Source organism: Musca autumnalis, unplaced genomic scaffold, assembly GCF_047663935.1.
Source record: "Musca autumnalis isolate F117 unplaced genomic scaffold, ASM4766393v1 scaffold_2, whole genome shotgun sequence".
Lineage (NCBI taxonomy): Eukaryota > Metazoa > Arthropoda > Insecta > Diptera > Muscidae > Musca > Musca autumnalis.
The window spans coordinates 177,004,762-177,023,882 of NW_027411755.1; the positions used below are offsets into that span (position 1 = coordinate 177,004,762).

The following is a 19,121-nucleotide window of genomic DNA, read 5'->3' on the forward strand; positions in this document are numbered from 1 at the left end:
CATATGTTATTACATTTTATTAATGCCACGTGAGCAAAAACATTTTAAACTAGCCTTACTAATTACACATATAACCCAAAGGTTTTTATAGCTAATTGAAAAATTAATTTTTAATTGTACAGCAGAACGCGACAAAGTACATATGTATGTATGTATAAGATGATCTAAACATGTTTTAATCTTTAGTATAAAGCTACATTTACAGCTAACAGTTTTTTTTTAATGTCAATTAAGTTATCAATTCCATTGATTATTTCGTCGGTGTCATGCTTAAGTGTTCCATACGCCATTTTCCAGTTTTGAGAAAACCGCATTTTAATGTTTGTGTCACAACTGCTTGGAGATGACTGAAGAAAATATTTATATTTTTAACTAGATTTACTAGTAATAGTAATATAGAACACCTTTGCAAAAGTTAGAGGAATATCTGTTGGAATATAAAAGTTATAGCGATTTTTTAAAAATAGAATTTTTGCCGATTTATTCCATATCCACACTTACGGCACAAATGCAAAATATTAGCTTCGTTCCAGAACTAAAAAGTTTTTACACATTTAACACATTTCTCCCTGAAATGCGTTCCCGTACACCAAAAAGGTTGCAAAATGTTAACTTCTCTTTCAACAAAAATGGCGCTGAATAGCTTTCTCTTTAGAAACTTTTTACACGACAAATTTGAGCGAGCAAAATTGTGCAACATGTTTGCCGGCTTCTGATTCGCTAACACGCCGCCTTTGACATTTGTTCCAGATTTTTTGACGTTTCTGCCATTTTTTCGTTCCCGTACATTTTGGAAAAATTTGTGTGTTGGACTCATTTCGACAGTTTGCTATTTTCACACCTTTATCATTAAAAAAGTACTGGAACGAAGCTATTGTAAATCACATAGAATAAAGTGACAAGAAAAATTTCCCATCTTTGCCTCAATAAATTCAAACCTTCTAAGTCGAAAATTTCTAATAGTATGTTTATATATAACCAGATTTAACAAACCCACTGGGTTTCAAATGCCAATTCCTTTGCGTATACGTCAAATAAATCCTCTTTAAGAAGGTTAACCCTGCAACAGGCTATAATATAAACATGGCCTAAGTTATTAAAATATTAATCTCATACCAGAAAAGAACATAAGCTTTCGTATCGATATCTCGGAAACTAGAACAGATAGGAAAAAACCGACCAAAAATTCAGAAAGAGCATACGCGAAAACCTTGAAAAATGGCGTATTGAACACTTAAGCATGACACCGACGATTTGTCAAATAAATGGCGTATTTGCCCCAAATACTGGTTTAAGATGCAAGTGTAAATTTCGCCTTGCACTATGAAGGTCTGCGCTTCGATTCCCAGGCCAGGCAACATCAAACTTCTCTACAGGTGGTGTATTAAGACACGCCGTTCGGACTCGGCGATAAACGCTAGGTCCCATATCATTGAGCTCGTTGATATAAGTCTCCCTTGTCCTTCTGGGATGTTTTAAAGAACAATTATTATTATTATTGTTCACGGAGGAACATATTAATTTTCTAATAAAGATAGTGAATGTCTTGGTGAGGGTTGCGTGTGTAGATTAGAGATCATATTGTTAAATAGGGATCTAGTTTAAATACAGTCCACTTGAAAAGGGTAAACATTAGTGTTGGGCAATCTCGTTCATTGAGCGGATCGATCTTTTTCATTCCGTTCACCAAAAAGATCCGGGTCGTTTACTTCGTTTGTTGGCTCTTTTTCGTTCAACAATACATTTGACTTTATTATTTTCTTTTGAAGTCGTTCGTTCTCTGCTGCATATGACTCTGTCGTTCTTTTCACCGAATCGTTCTTTTGAAAATGTTCGTTCACGAATGACACATTTGGCCTGTTCCTTTACTTCTGAAAATGGTAAAACCGGCAAAAGTGGTAAAAGTTGAAAACTGCTCCCATATGAATTGTATTGTGTCTGAAGTAAAGGAACGCTTTTCGAGTAAAAAGTTGTAAAACTTGAAGATTCTTGAACGTAAAGGAACAGGGCTATTGTGTGCTAATGGGGGTGGTTTTGTTTCTGAACGTAGTGGTGGTGGTTTTGACATGAAAGAAGCAGATGAACGAATGATGCAAAAGAAAGATATGACCGAGATGTGAACGAGGTGAGTTACTGAGCGAGAGTAGCTCTCTGAATCATTGTTTGTTTTGTGTGGAAATTTGTGCTGTTTGCGCTAACGCAGCGTTTGTTTAGAGTTTGACTGCAAAACCAATGCTGCTAATTTTGTAAGCAGCAATGACTCGTTCATCGGGGATCTAAATGAACGATATAAAAGAATGGGCTGGATACGGATCCGTTCGTTCTTTTCACGGAATCGTTCCTTTGAGCCGGTTCGTTCATGAACGACGCAACTCTAGTAAACATGTGGCAAGCAGAACTCCTTATCGTGGGAGGTCGTTAGAAGAAAGGAGATAAGAATTTCCATTCCCACATGTGGTATGTCTGAAATAGATTGGTACAGGCAATCTATGAGCAGTCTAATAACCATGTGGTTGCTGGCTACAGTATGCGCATGTAAGATAAGAGTATTTTACGACCCCTCCATAATATGTGCACTCTCACTTTCTCTTTTCTACACACTAGTTAAGTAGGTTAAGTAATATTTTACTATTTAGTCCTTAAGAATAATTTTACTTTTAATAAACAGTGCATGTATAGCATTCAATAAGGAAAGACCTGTGTTTCTATCCTAACATCGGATCCTTGTTTACAATAATTATTATTACTATTATTATTTTTTCCCACTGAAGAACTACAAAGTGCCTCCCGCAGTCTCAAAAACAACAAACCACCTGGCCCGACCAGGTGAGGTCATAAAAGAGATGAGCTATCGTGCTTAACTGAGGGTATTTTCCCAGATATATGGAAGGTACAAAAACTGGTCCTAATAAGCAAGGGAAAGGAAGATCCTTCATCATCATCATCATATAGGCCATTTTGCATGTTGGATACAGTTGGTAAAATGTTTGAAAAGCTAACAAAACCAAGATTCGGAGATGCAATAAACGCGGCAGGTGGGCTCTCCAGAATTCAGTATGGCTTTCGTCTCGGAAAGTCTACTATTGGTGCCCTGGATAAAGTCATACGTACTGTAGAAAGCGCAGAACAAGGAAATCACTATTCAAGACCGATTATCTTGCTAGCAACGTTAGATGTCAAAAATGCTTTTAGCAGCTTGCGATGGGTGGCCGTGTTAGAAACGCTGAGCAAAATCTTCAAAGTTCTGAAGTACCTCATGAATATTATACGAGACTACCTTAGGAACCGCATATTAATTTATGAAACCAAGCAATGTACGAAAAAGGTGCAAATTACCTCTGATGCCGCACAAGGATCAATACTGGGACCTGATCTGTGGAATGCGACGTATGACGAAATTCTAAAAATAGAGATGCCTGATGACACCTTCCTCGTGGGATACCCCGACGGCATTGCGGCCGTGATAAAAGCGTGAAACACTGAAGAGGCGGAACGGAAGCTCCGGCAAACAATGGCTAGAATCTCACGGTTTGGAACTGACAATGCAAAAAAACCGAAGTCCTACTGCTAACAAAGCGACACATCAACACTGATATCGAAATCGATTTAAGAGGTTTAACCATCCAGTCTAAGCCATGGCTAAAGTACTTAGGAATGAACATAGACACAAAACTCACATTCTCTAAACAGATAGAGAACTCAACAGCAAAGGGGACCAAAATAACTGCGCAACTCAGTAGATTGATGGCAAATATTGGCGGTCCCTTGCCTAGCAGGAGAAAAATATTTATGGAGGTGATCAACAGCATACTTCTCTATGGCTCAGAAATCTGGGCAGCAACGTTACAAAAGCAGACTCGAGCAAAAAAACTTCTGTCCGTTCAAACAACAGCCGCGATCCGAGTGACGTCGGCGTATCGTGCTGTTTCCTCAGAAGCAATTCTAGTAATAGCAGGTATGATTCCTACAGACTTACAAGCAATAGAACGAAGGAAGAGTGCAGTCTACTCCGAGCCGATGTCACCGATAAGACGTTAAACAATGCAGACTTGGCACCGCCGGTGGTCAAACGATACAAAAGGCGGATGGACGCACAAACTGATTCCAGAAGTCCTAAAATGGCACAACAGGAAGCAAGGAGAAGTAAGCAATTAGCTTACACAGATGCTCTCCGGACACGGCTACTTGCGAAAATACTTGTACAACATGAGGAAATGCAATTCGCCGTATTGCATCTATGAAGAAGAAGAAGAATTTCTTGATAATGTTGAACATACTTTTTGCCACTGTGCGCGTTGGGAAAATAGACGGAATACTCTAGAAGCTAAGATTGGTTCACTTACTTGTGCAAATGTTACTGAAAAGATGTGCAAAACGAAAGAAACTGGGAGCTGATAAGAGCATTTGCTGTTAACGTACTACGTTAAAAGAAGAAAGACGTTGACGCGACTGCATAAAAGTAAAGCGGGGCCTGGACGCAGGCATTAATCGCAGCAGATTTGGTTTAAACAAACATCGATCAGGTGATCCACCTCGAAGTAATGCGAAAGTGGTTCCGAGGTGGTTTCATATCCCCGGGGTGAAAAGAGGTGGGATTTTAGCCGGTATGAAGATGGAGTCCGGCATAAGGCGACTGTGACAACCAGCGTACGTAAAAATACTTTAAATAACATTTCCAATCGTTTCGTTTCATATTTTCAATAGGAACAATACAAAACGAAACATAACCCACGTTGGCCGAGCTCGCTGTTTAGTTTTGTTTTGTTTACATTCGTGAGTGCAAACAAAACGACAAGCGAAAAGTACTCAACTCCACAAGAGCAGATAGAAAACGGAATAGTACTAAACACATGTGAATAAATCAAAAACGTTTGGTGGTTGATAAAATTCACTGTGGTATGCTGATGCTAACTTATAGGGTTGTTAAGCAATCACATGTGCGTGTGTCTGAGTGTGTCATTGACAATACGCACGGGAAACGTTTCCCAAAAATACTTTTTGTTTCGGTGGTGAATGAAACAACTCGGCAAAGCATAGCCGAAGTTACAATTCGGCAATCGTTCGGTTTCTATCTTTTTACATTGAAAAGTTTTTGTTTTTGTTTTGGTTGTGAGAATGAAACGATTCAGAGAAGCTGAAAAGTTTGTGGCTTTGTGTGATTGGTACGGGAATCGTTTTGTTTGCTTCCGTTCATTGGTGACAACATCGTCAAATGCGTAACGCATTTTTCCATCTCAAACCGCAAAAAAATTATTATTACTATTATTATTACATCAGTTGCTCAAGTTCAGACCAAACGCCAAATTTTGTTCACAATAACGCATTTCTGTGAATTGCTTCTTTACTTTAGAATGTGTCATGGTTTTTGTCTAAGATAAATGTCAAGCCTCCAATTTACTTACGTTGTGGGTTCATCTAAAAATAATACAGCAGGATTATCAATTAGCTCCAAGGCAATTGATAGACGTTTCTTCTGGCCACCGGATAATCGACTGCACCGCGTATGTTTTGTTTTTGTTAATTTTAACGTTTCCAAAATTTGTTCAATCTGTGAAAAAAAAGTAACAGTGAAAATAAATTAATAAAATTCTCAATGTTTGCACCCCATTTTTCCAACTTACCAATAATTTTTTATCACGTATCGGCAGCGATTCATTCGATATCTTTAGACTGGCTGCCAACATCATTGTTTCTTCAACGGTAAACCATGCATAGAAATGATCATCCTGCATTATATAACAACATAATTTACGGGCCTTTGATGCGTCTCCAAACTTGACGGTGCCACTGACACCATTTTTTCTAAAATGTAATAACTTCGTATTTTTCGCATTCAAAATTATTTTGGAATAGTAATAACTTACGTGAAACCTGTTAAAATATTCATTAGACTTGATTTACCAGCGCCAGATGGACCCATAATAGCTGTTAGTTCACCGGGCAGAAAAGTTCCCGAAATTCCTTTAAGTACTTTTTTCTTTTCTGAAAATGAATAAATGGAGAATTGAATATTACTTTCAGTGTTGCAAAAAAAAAAGGAAATAGCCAAAAAGGATTCAGGGAAAACAACATAATAGCCCATTTGGATATGACTTCATTAGCCGGATGAATGTGCTAACATTATCCGGTTTTATTTGCTAAATCCAGCCAAAATCTACCAGATTTCCCATACAAAATTAAATCCTCGTATTGGGTGGATTTGTTTTAAATCTGGCATAAATCCTCTTATACAACTCTGATTTTTGCAACATGTTGCTAGAAAATACAAAAAGTTGCAAGCAAACAAGGTAGATGCATCGGTGAATTGCTTCACTAAAAATAATTTAAAATGTAAACAATTTTAAACAAGGCGGGAAAATTAAATGTGTTTTGATGTACAATGTTGATTTTAATCAACCAAGACTAATATTTACGATGTCTAAACCATAAAATAATTCGTTTATTTATTTTAGATGGGAAAACTGCTATAAAAAATTCTTTATTTGCTCTTTAGTTAGCATTAGTAGCATAATGTGCTAACATTTTCAGTATTAAACAATAAATTTGTAATTTGACGTATGTTTTTTGAAACGAATTCAATTTACAAAAAATTCTTTTGACGTTTCAAATTCGATCAGTTGTGGGATTCTGTAACTCATTTTTGCTGTTACCGACAAAAATCGGCAAAATTATGACTAAAAATATAAAGAAAAGTTGGCATCACTGTTTGTGTCGGTAGAGGCTAGCGACTACTTTTTATTCATCGTTAATGCTTGGTTTACATTTACGACATCCACTCAAAAGAAATCCAATGGATTTCAGATGAGTTTTCATTTGACGTATACGCAAAGGAATTGACAGATGAAATCGAGTGGATTTCGTAAATGTAAACCAAGCATAACTTACCGAAAATTTTCGTTAATTATCGAAATTATAAGCATTTTAAATTTACCGACAATTATCGATACCAGCAAAAATGAGTTACAGAATCCCACTACAGATGGGCTGATGCATCTACCTTGGTGATTGTGCTATGAACAAAAATCAGCTGACTGCCATTTAAATCCTCCAAATTTATTAAATCCAGTCGAGGATTTATGGCTAGTCTAAATGAGCTATAACTAAAGCGGGGTACACACGATCAGTTTTGACTGTCGATTTTTCGGAATTATCGATTACTGTCAAACAGTCCAGCAACCACAAAATATTTTGTGGTTGCCTGATGACGGCCAAAAATGACACTGACAAGCAACCGATTATTTGAGCAAAACTGATCGTGTGTACCCCGCTTAAAGATTACATATGATTAATGGGATAAGAAGACATTGAAGTTGGCTTCTTGAAGCTGTGAAGGCAATGCACTGGTTAGAGGGGTGTTTTGACAAGGAATCACGTGATGGTTACGACGTACTGAGGAAGCATTTATCGATTATCTGGTGATCGATTTTCGATTTTGCCCATATATTTAAAGCTGGGTACACATTGTCAGTTCTGAATGTTGCTTGCTAGTGTGGCCGTTCATTTTTATCATTCATCATGCAACCGCAAAATGTTTTGTGGTTGCTGGATGGTTGGACAGTTATCGATACTTGAGAAATATCGACATTCAAAATCGACCAATAATCGATTTTCTGCGGATATCAAAAAAGTCGATTTTTAGGACAACTAAATTAATCGCAAAAATCGCAAAATCGAAAAACCGATTATTGCTTTTGATTACCTATCCCTACTTCAAATGCCCCACAGAAATTCTACCCCGTCGCTCCATAGGTTATACCCACAAAATCTCCAGTTCTCAGTCATCACTCCCAAACAACTCTGGGTAGAACATTATACCGCATTCTCAGTTGGATTTTTTTTCAGTAGCTCCTCTTGGTCGTCGATGTCTCTTTCCTCGTATTCTCCGCAGGTGTAGTATTTTAGGTACCAACTATAATTCGTTCGTCCATAGATTTCATCTTCCCGAAATCCCATTCCGTAATGGTGAAATGGGACTTCTTTTGCTTAACGGAGTTTTGGATTTTTTTGGGCAAAGTTCTCTGAAAGTCTATTGGAGATTGTAATATGAGGTCAAAAAATCTTCAGCACAACTCCTTCAAGTTCGTACAAATTATTACTGAATGCTGTTCGATAACAAAATTATCCAGCAAAAGAGAGCGAGTCTGGAGAAATTTTTGGAGAGTTTTGTGACTGAGAACTTGCAAATTTTTGCTGGGAAAATTTGTCCCGTCTGATCAGCTGACTTTTAATCACCTGTTCAATGTAAACAACTCGAAATGTTAACATTTTTGAACAAGAAAATTTCACAATTGCACATTTTTTTAGATTCTAAAGCGTTGTGGATAGGATTAAAGCATTAAATAAATAAACTGCAATTTTAAAATTTGTGTTTTTGTTCCGTTTGGTTTAAAATATCAAAAGAAACAAAAACAAAATTTCATACATTTTCGGAAACAGCTGACTATCTTGCAAGTTTTTACAAAATGCTGTTCGATAACTATCTGCAATTTTTCTTGCTTGAGAGAGTAAAATTCCCTGAGAGAGTAATTATTGCTGGGAAAGTTATCGTACACACCTATTAGTTTTCTAATGTAATTTTTGTACATTGTTATTGAGAATTTAATTTAATAATTATCAAGTGATAATCATAGCCCTTTGGATTATTCATAATGTAATATAATGACATAGAACAACAAATTCACTGGAAAATAAGATGACAGTTACAACGTTTTGTAGTGTCAATCATTTAGTTTAGACTTTATGGGGGAATTTCCTTGTGGTTAATATTTTCTCGTCGTCGTCGTTTTTTACAACTAAACATAAATTCGCTTGTCATTCATTCCGTGATGGTTTATTACAAAACAAAATTCTCGTGTATTGTGGTTTCAGATTCGAGAAAAAAGTTTAAAGCCGGTATAAAATTCGAATGTTTAGAATTGTATATAATATACACAGTTTCCACAAAAGTTGTAACAATAAGTCCATTTTTACGATGAAATAGATAATTGGTTTCATAGTTTCCTTGGGATATTTTCTGAAAAAAATGTTTGGGACAAATTCCAACAGAAAATCATTGTAATTGCAATGTAATTGTTAAAATTATTCACTTTCCCATAAATTTTAATGAATCGATAATTATTTATCGGCCTGGTGTTATTGATCTCAAAATGCATAATAAATTTATTTTTTTTCATTATACAAATTACCTTATAATGTTTATTTTAATTGATTAAAAAGTCAACGATTTTAACAGGTTTAAATTATTTTGAGATCAGCAGTCTAATGGGTTCTTTACAAGATATGTGCTGTCACTTTGCATATACATTTTGTATATAAAAAAGTGGCAACCCATATGTAAAAAACATATCGTGTAAAGTACCCATAATCGAAATGGGATCTTCGATAATTTTAAGTCTGTCTGGTTACTTTCCCAGCAAGGACTTCCTCAGAGAGTAAGGGGTTTTTATTCTCTTTTGCTAGAAACTTGTAAAAAGTAAACAGACACCTTCCCAGCAAAAACCAGCAAGCAATCAGCTGGCTTGCCAACACAGAACAATTTATCCGCCAATAAAGGAAGCAAACACGTTGTATTTTATTAAAAACAAAAAAGAAAATGAAAAAAAAGTATTTTTCCACTTTACATATTTGTTCTCCATAAAACAATACAATTAGACTATGTTATTTCCACAATAAAATTGTTTTTAATTTTCACAAACATAAATCAACAACAAATTAAAAACAGATGATTGATTGTTTTCAGGAAGAAGAAGAATTGCTAGTTGCTGCTAGAAGAAATTTGTCCAGCAAAAATTTGCAATCTCTCAGTGAAAGAACTGTCAAAATGTATCTCTCGAATCGCTCTCTTTTGCTGGTTTTTTGTGTTAACAGACGACTTCCAGCAACAATTGGTACAAATTGTTACAAATTTTAGGGTAACCAGACAGACCTTTTGTTGCCACTTCGTAACGTTATTTTAGATTTATATTTAACCTACATCCTGTAATTCATTAAAATAAGTTAGGGTTGCCCAAATGACGGGCGTCGTACTTTAAATTTTTAAGAACGCAAATGACAAAAAACAACAACCAACAACAACAATCACAACAACAAAACCGTTACAGGTACAAATAAGAATGCGCCATAACACGCAATTAAAATTGTAAAACCTGTAATTAAAAGACAAGAAAATAAAATAAGTATCTGAAAAAAGCAACGTATTGGTGTGTCATTGATTGACTGAAATTGCATACAAATCCCTAACAAATTGTGCCCGCCCTGTAACGTATAATAATTCCTAGTCATTTTAATTTGTAAATTATTGTGATTGGCAATGAATTTATAGCTTGGTTCCGTTATAAAAAGGTGGGGTAGATATCAGTAGTGCGATTCTCTAACTCATTTTTATACCCTACACCAGACTGCGGTATGTAACACGCATAAGGAAACAAAATAGACCGACCCATAGTTCCTTTTGGGGATATACATATAATAACTTTCTGAGTCGATTTATGCATGTCCGTCCGTTCGTCTGTCCGTCTGCCCATGTATTTTTGTTCGCAACATACAGGTCGCATTTATTGTCCGATTCAGCTGAAAATTGGGGAATATCATTTTTTTAGCCATAGGAAGAACGCTATTGCTTTTGGTGAAAATCGGTTTGGATTTGGATATAGCTCCCATATATATTTTCGGCCGATTTTACGTATTTGCTGCACAACACACGCTATATATGACCGATTTCTATGAAATTTGGAATGTGTCACTGAATTCGTCCTAGAAATAAGTGTGCCAAATTATATGGAAATCAGATAAGATTTGGATATAGCTGCCATATATATTTTCGGCCGATTTCAAGTATTTGCTGCACCAAACACCTTATTTATGTCCGATTTCGATAAAATTTGGAATGTGTGATTGAATTCGGCCTAGAAATAAATGTGCCAAATTATATTTAAATCGCTTCAGATTTTGATATAGCTCCCATATATATTTTCGCCCGATTTTACGTATTTGCTGCACCAAACACGTTATATATGTCCGATTTCGATAAAATTTGGAATGTGCGACGGAATTTGATCCAGAAATAAGTGTGCCATATTATTTTGGAATCGGTTCATATTTCGCTGTAGGTCCCAATATATATTTTACATACTCACAGTGGTGTAGGGTATCATATAGTCGGCCCCAACCGACTTTAATCCTTTCCTTACTGGTTTGAGTTACCGACAAAAATCGGTATAATAAAAACGCAAAATTATGAATGAAAACATTAACAAAAGTTGACAACACTGTTACTATCGGTAGAACTTTACGACTACTTCTTATTCGTCGCTAACTTACCGAAAAATATCGTTAATTTCCGAGTGAGTTAGAGAATGGTATTGTCCTCAACGCGCAGGAAAGCATCATAGCCATAGCTACGGGAAGGCATATTTATGGAACGCCTTCGCTGGTAGCGGATGGTGAATGGTAGACCTTCTGAGTTCCTAAGTCCCGGTCCACACTAGCGTGAATTTAATTAAAAAATTTCATGAAATTAGTCGTTTCTAGATCGAGTTCCATAGTAGAGTAAAATCATGAAATTAGGTCTGTACGATAACCCAAAAGTTTGCACAAATTTGTAAAAACTTTTACAAAATGCTGTTCGATAACAAACTTGTAAAGCGGGGTACAAACGACAAGTTTTGACTGTCGAGTTTTGGGAATTATAGATAACTGTCAAACAGCCCAGCAACCACAAAATATTTTGTGGTTGCCTGATGACTGACAAAAATGAACGGCCACACTAGCAAGCAACCGATTTTTTGAGCAAAACCGACATTCAAAACTGATCGTGTGTACCCCACTTTAAGTAAAAGAGAGCGAATTTGGAGAGAGTTTTGAAGACTTTTGTTACTGAGAACTTACAAGTTTTTGCAAGCAAAATTTTCCTTGTAAGAATTTGCAAGTTTGTTCAGCTGATTTAAATTCGAATGTTTTGTGGCAGACTTTGCAATTCTTGGCAAAAACATAAACAAACATTTGGTTATTATAATAACACTGTGTGTAATTTTTTGAGTCATGTTTTATTAACCATACTCTGACTACACAGTGTGATAGAAAACCAAAAATGAGAAGACACGTGTCTCGCCGTTTTTCCCTATCTCATCAACTTTCGCGTTTATATGCCTCCAAAAGTTTGAGGCTTTGATGCAAAAAGGGCCATTTAGTCAGGACTATAACTTCCAAACCGTTAGGAAATTTGAATTTATCTCAGAGCAAAGTTGTTGCTCTTGCCTTAAAGAACAAAAATCGTGAACACATATAACTCATCAAACTTCATCTGCAACTTCAAAATCGCCATGGTCAAATTTCTTTTAAATTTTTTCTCAAGTTTTGTTATACAGCTATCAAACCGATCAAATTTGAAGCAAACAACCAACTACAAAAATTTACCTCAGATCTCAATAAACATCTTTCTAGAATATACGTCAACCACAAAAAAGTATACCTTAGATTTCAGCAAACAAGTTTCTAGAACAAATGAAGATTCTAGGAACGATTCTTCAAGCTCAAAATTCGATTATTTTAGATCATTCTTTCCGTAAATAACAAACCTTTCAAATTTCCTTGAGTTTTTAGCAGTTTGTTATTTCCAAACCCGAGCAGGGGAATGTTAAAAAAACTAATTGTTCGTGAATTTCAGCCCTAAGAATCATTCCTAGAATCTTCATATGTTCTAAAAAGTTGTTTATTGAAATCTTAGGTACATTTTTGTGGTTGACGGTATTCTTAATTTTTGGGCGGTTGCGTATCTTTGGACCAGAGTCGGAGAAAAAAGTATAAAAATTGGATATTTTCAAAAGATTTTTACTATTTTTACCATTAAAAACCGTTCATAGACATTTCGCATATTCCAGAAAGGTGTTTCTTGAAGCCTTGGCTACACTATTGTGGTTGATTGTTTTCTTGAATTTTGAACGGTTTAATATCTGTGGAGCAGAATCCTAGAAAAGAGGATAAAAATCGCAATTGTTTTGCTATTTTGACCATTAAGATCCGTTTCCACAGAGTTCGTATAGTCTAGAAAGATGTTTATTGAGATCTGAGGTAAATTTTTGTAGTTAGTTGCTTGCTTCAAATTTGATCGGTTTGAAAGCTGCATAACAAAACTTGAGAAAAAAATTTAAAAAAAAATTTAACAATGGCGTTTTAGACCTTGCAGATGAAGCTTGATGGATTATATATGTTCACAAGTTTTGTTCCTTAAGACAAGAGCTACAACTTTACCTCCGAGATAAATTCAAATTTCCTAACGGTTTGGAAGATATAGTCCTGACTAAATGGCCCTTTCTACATCAAAGCCTCAAACCTTTGGAGGCATATAACCGCGAAAGTTGATGTGATAGGGAAAAACGGCGAGACACGTGTCTTCTTATTTTTCGTGTTCTATCACACTACGGTGTCAGAATATGGTTAATAATTATCGTTTTGCACAGTGTAATTACAAGATAAAAAAGAGAAGAGATAACTAAATAAATTATGGAAAACGACTTATTTTGTAGTTAGTGATGATTGTTTTATTTCTAAGGTATCAAATCCCAGCTAAAAGCGGAGCCAGCCGTTAATTAAGAGAATTATTAGCAATGGATAATCAAACAATTTTCGATTGTTAAATTAAATCTTATCCGCCAAACTTCTTGTTTGTCAAATCAGCTGACTTCTTGCAAGTTTTAGCAAATTGTTGTTCGATAACATTCTGCAAATTTTTAGCTTCGAGAGAGTAAAATAAGTGGAGAGAAGTTACTGAGAACTCGCAAGTACTTTTTACTTGCGAAGTTATCGTACAGACCTATTGCTGTAGTGGGGAATTCGATCTAAAAACGCATAATTTCATGAAATTTTTTAATGAAATTCACGCTAATGTGGATCGGGACTAAGAAATGAAATGATGTATATTACCAACAGCAATTTTAACCCAAATAACTTTTTAACCAATTGAGATATCTCGAAAATTCTAAAGACATTTTTTTAGATTGCTATGTTAGCTTTAAAATGACGTACATTTTAATTTCATTACACAAAAACTCAATTTTTTTATTAAGCATTAAAATGTATGCATTTTATTTTAAGCGGCATAAGTCCCGCTATAAATAGATTAGTACACGGAAGCTTTAAGTACCTATTGTGGTCAGTGCGACCAGATCTAAAAAAGCTAAATAAGCATAAAAATAATGCTAAAAAAATATTAAAATGCCAAAAAATAATGCTAAATTGAAAAAAGTTTTTTTAATAAAATGTACCCTCCCTAGTGTGGAAGGTATATTAAGTTTGTGTTTCCGTTTGTAACACACTTGAATAATCATTTAGGACCTTATAAAGTATATACATATGTATATTCTTGGTCGGGATAAAATTCTGAGTTGATCTATGAATTTCCGTCCGACCGTCCGTCAGGCTGTGGTAATTACTCTAGCATCCACAAAAATTGAGATAGAACGCTGAAACTTAGGCAGTTCGAAGATGGACTATATCTGTCTACCCTTTGATATAACTCCATATATTGGTACCTTCAGAGTTCAAGTATTTTGCCTTTTTTGGATACCCCTTTATACCGAATTTGCTATTATATAGCCTTTAGGGTTTCTAGCGGTCAAAAAACGTATCTACCAAAAATTGTCGACATGTCGGAATAGTCCGCATATAACGGCAATCACTCGATGCCGGTATTTTTATGTTTTAAGCTGACTGAACTTGCTAAAATTAGGTACCCTCCCAGCAAAAATCCTCATTACAAACCTCCTTTTCCACCCATTATTTTAACAAGGGCATGTCGCGCGAAATGTCTGGTTATTTTGTAACCACTGAACAAAGTAGATTGTAACCACTGAAATAAGTAGATACTGAGTAGATTCTGACTACTTATTTCAGTGGTTACAAAATAGCCACATATTTCGCGCGACATGCTCTTGTTAAAATGATGGGTGGGAAAGGAGGTTTGTAATGAGGATTTTTGCTGGGCTGGTCCCAGTGGTCAAAAAACTTCTTCACCTGGCTGGAATTGGTACTTTTGTAACAAAAAGAAAAACTATAAAAAATTAAGTATAAAAAGTTTGGAGCTGCCAAAACTTAACGTGATTCCCTTTTTTTATTTTTTTTGATTGTTCAAAATTTTAAGGCGTTGCGCGTTGAAAACAAAAACCACATGAAACATGTGATGCCAAGTTTGTTCCTGAAGTTTGCATGTGGTTGTTGTAACGCGACGCTCAACGAAGCGCTTGTGCCGCGGCCTTTACTCCTTTAAATCGGAGCAAAGAGAATAGCTCTGTTCCTTTACGTGCAAGAATCTTCAAGTTTTACGACTTTTTACTCGAAAGGCGTTTCTTTACTTCAGACACCATGCAGTTCATATGGGAGCAGTTTACAACTTTTTCTACTTTAGCCGGTTTTACCATTTTCAAAAGTAAAGGAACAGACCAAATATTCCATGGACGCTCCCTTTGTTGTTTTAACGCTCCCTTTGTTGTTTTAGCGCTCCCTTTGTTGTTTTAAACGAAAAAAACAGCATCTTAGTTGTTTTGATCTGTTCTATTAAGCTGTGATGCCATATTTTATTGTTTAATCACTACGCAAATAGTCGCCATGCTTATAAATGTGTGCTAGAAATTTTGTGACAGAATAATTCTAAATTAATAATTGCAAAATGCTAAATGAAAATGTTGCGGCTAAATACAAAAAATAATGCTAAATTTTGCTGCAAAGATGCTAAAATGGTCACACTGATTGTGGTGTTCAATTAGAAAATATTTTATTGGTTTTTGTCGTGATTTTGTGTATTCGGGAGTATAACTGCAGCTTTTGTTTTATATGGGCCGACACACAACAGTAGAGGAACGAAAATTGGTCATTCATCACTTTAAAAATGGGAAAATTCAGCGAAAAATATGTACAGTATGCAAAGTTCTTATTTATAGTATTTTTCCACAAAAATAAGATTAACATTTAGCAGCTGACCATTAGCAGATGGTTAAAAAACAGCTGATCGAACTTGCTAAATGTTGCTGGGAAAAATTCTTTCAGCAACTTTTAGCAATTTCTTAGCAAACTAGTGTCAAAATTGTTCTCTCAGTTCGCTCTCTTTTACTGAACATTTGTGTAAAAAGACAGAATTTAGTAACATTTCGTAATAATTATTACAAATTATCACGTAAAAAGACACACCTATTGTATTTATCCCAATCGCCTCTGGTTCCCGATATTTCTAGACGGAATGCGTCAATGTATTTGTTTGACATGTAAACAAAGAAATGTCAAAAACAACGTCGGCGTCAACACGTCAAATTCAAAAATTTTTAACTTTGAAGCCCAAAACTGAACGTTGCACACAACACAAAGAGAAATAGAACAAGAAAAAATTTCGGACTTAAGAAGCCATATCGCTCATTTACTCAAAGAGTGACACACCTCAAAAAACCCAGTTTCGAGAAAAACGCGTTTTAAGTTGGCGATTGAAATTTGACCTCCCAACTTAAAAAGATTGTTACACAAAAAATGAAATAACTACATGGATCAATTTTTGCAAACAGCTAGCCAGATATCAGTGCTAAATTTCTGTGCAAGATCAATCATGATTTGATGTGTTTTAGTGCTTCATAAACTCAAAACACTTTTGTGTTGAATTATGCGAAGCTCGTAGTAAATGAGCTGTAACTCATCGAATTAGAGAGCTATCTGCATGCAAATTTGACACAACATAAAGTAGAAGTCGTAGAAAAAATATAAATTGCTAACTCAGAAACCGCGTTTTTTGAGTTATGCCACCCTTTGAGTAAATGAGCGATATGTAAGTAAACGCAAAAAAATAAAAGCAGCAGATTGGGTCAGATGGAAGGTCTTATGTATGGCGGAAGCCCAATACGCAGCTCCAAATAAAGAATTTTAACACATCTGTAAACATGGTTTTGGGCTGTACGGCAGCGTCCGAGGTTGGAAACAATGTTTTTTTTTTACAGATAGAAACATGGACAAAACAATATTCATAATACTTGGATCTACTAAAACAAAACTTACTACAAAGTGAAGCCAACTTGGGTATACGACGTGATTTCCAATTCAATCAAGATAATGACCCGAAACACAAGTCAGATATTGTACAAATCCGGCTGCTTTGGATGAATGTCGAAGTCAGCCTATCAGCCAATTAGAAGCCGGCAATCATGTTGCACATTTTTGCTCGCCCAAATTTGTCGTGCAAAAAGTTTCTAAGGAGAAAGCTACTCAGCGCCATTTTTGTTTAAAGAGAAGTGATCATTTTGCAACTTTTTTGGTGTACGGGAACGCATTTTGGTGGAAAATGTGCAAAATGTGTTAAATGTGTAAAAACTTTTTAGTTCTGGAACGAAGCTTTCCTGAGCATTTCAGCCATGTAAAACTTTTCTACAAGTAGTGTCTTTAGGACACGCCGTTCGGACTCGTCGATAGGTAGGTCCCATATCATTAAGTTAATATGAAACGGGGTGCACTCATTGTGGGATGTTTGTTGGACAATTATATATATTTAAAAAACATACGAAAAAATAACATTTCCTGGAAAGAAGACCTGAAAATGCGTTAAAACGGCAAAACGATTGGCAAGCGTTGTAAACCAAGGTGGTTACCATACGAAATGCTAAAATATTACTAAAATGCATTATTTTCTTTATTCATACACCTCATTTGGTGTCTTTTTTCAGTCTTTCCGTGGCCTATGGCATTTTTTCCTTCCGTCGAAGAAAGCCATACTTCTCTGGCTCTTTGGCTTCTTGGAAACAGTGTGCTCTGGTTCTGTCCATCTTGATGTTGCCATTGCAACCACCTCCATTTGTACTACATTTATCTGCGGTTCGACCAGCAGTTATCCATATTCGTCTGGTCAAGCTTGGATTTTTTATGGTGGAGAGCGGTTCTTTCTACAAGCGCCACCTTTCATCAGTATATCGTTTTCGTTAATTTCACGTTCAGGCTAGATTGCAAGCGTTCTTCGAACTGAACCGCATTCCCACGATAGTTGTTGATGGCATCTGGGACTGCATCTGTGTGAATGATAATTAATCCTGCTTTATAGGCTTGTTGATCTAGGGGTTCTCTCTTGTAACGTTGGACCTCTCATTCTAGATCAAGAAGATCTCTCGTGACATGTCTGGGTGAGGGAGTCCTATACACCATATGGTGATTGGGATGGCTCAGGAACGAAAACATGCCATTATGTTGCTGTTTTGGAAGAATATTTGTCTTCTCATGTACATGTTCCACTAAAAACATGAGGAGGCACCCTGTTGCAGTTCTAACTAAGGGCGGTATTCTAACAGGTTTGAATATTTTTCCATCGCATTGCATGTGGTCAACAAGGTTTCTTTAGCTGCACCCCAAGTTCTGCCGGCTAGGGACTTGAGGAACATGTTTGTATATCTCAGCTTGTCGCAGATAGCTTTGGCATGTGCGTACGTCGTGAAAATGCTGTAGAACGAGACCCTCAGAATCTTGAGGAAGTTGGTGGTCGGAAATTTCCTGCTATCGATCATGACATTCAACTGAGTACAGTCAAATAGGAGTTCAGCCTTTCACAAATGAACTCCCTGTTTCTAGAATTCCACGTACGACTGGCGTTCACACATACACATAATTGATTATCCAACGTTTCAAACTTGCCCGGAGGATAGTCTGCTCGATATCCTCAAGCAGTGTGGAGTGCTTGACAGTGTCAAATGCTTGTGATTGGGGTCACTGGGATTGACACGAAGAAGCTCATTTGCTGGGAAATTGGGTCTCACTTCGGGTATTTGACCAGCAGGTATACGGCGAGCGGCTGCAGCAGTGATTATGCCAGTCCTTTCAGCTACCCGAACATCAGAAGGGTTGTGCAGATCTCTGAAGCGGTGATTAGTGAGCTCTCTAAAAATAGCTTAAATAGCTTACCCATGATGGGTGAAAGTGCGGCGATCAGAGGTGATGAAATCTTGCGGTCTGTTGATTATGGGGAACAGACCATCTCACCCAAAAGAAACGATTGTTTGCAGTTTCTTATATCCATCCAAAAGCCACTATTTTTTCAAAAATATGTAAGATTTTCATGAGATGCAAAATAACTTTCCTATTTTTCCCTACATTTCCATTATTTGCTCTCA

General features: G+C 36.2%; 1 protein-coding gene and 1 long non-coding RNA gene across 8 annotated transcripts in view; one reads left to right on the top strand and one right to left on the bottom strand.

Annotated features, from left to right (window-relative positions):
• LOC141394917 (uncharacterized) overlaps window positions 1-19,121 on the top strand; it is a 146,027-nt gene that overhangs the window by 22,605 nt on the left and 104,301 nt on the right. The window lies entirely within an intron of this gene.
• Window positions 1-19,121, bottom strand: part of LOC141394910 (ATP-binding cassette sub-family G member 1) — a 127,228-nt gene that overhangs the window by 5,978 nt on the left and 102,129 nt on the right. For all 7 annotated transcript variants that reach the window (XM_073970070.1, XM_073970071.1, XM_073970072.1 and 4 more), the window contains 3 exons: window positions 5,865-5,982; window positions 5,622-5,802; window positions 5,403-5,548 (listed from right to left, as the gene is read on the bottom strand). In XM_073970070.1, the coding sequence (XP_073826171.1) occupies window positions 5,403-5,548; window positions 5,622-5,802; window positions 5,865-5,982 (445 nt within the window). The remainder of the gene's footprint in view (window positions 1-5,402; window positions 5,549-5,621; window positions 5,803-5,864; window positions 5,983-19,121) is intronic.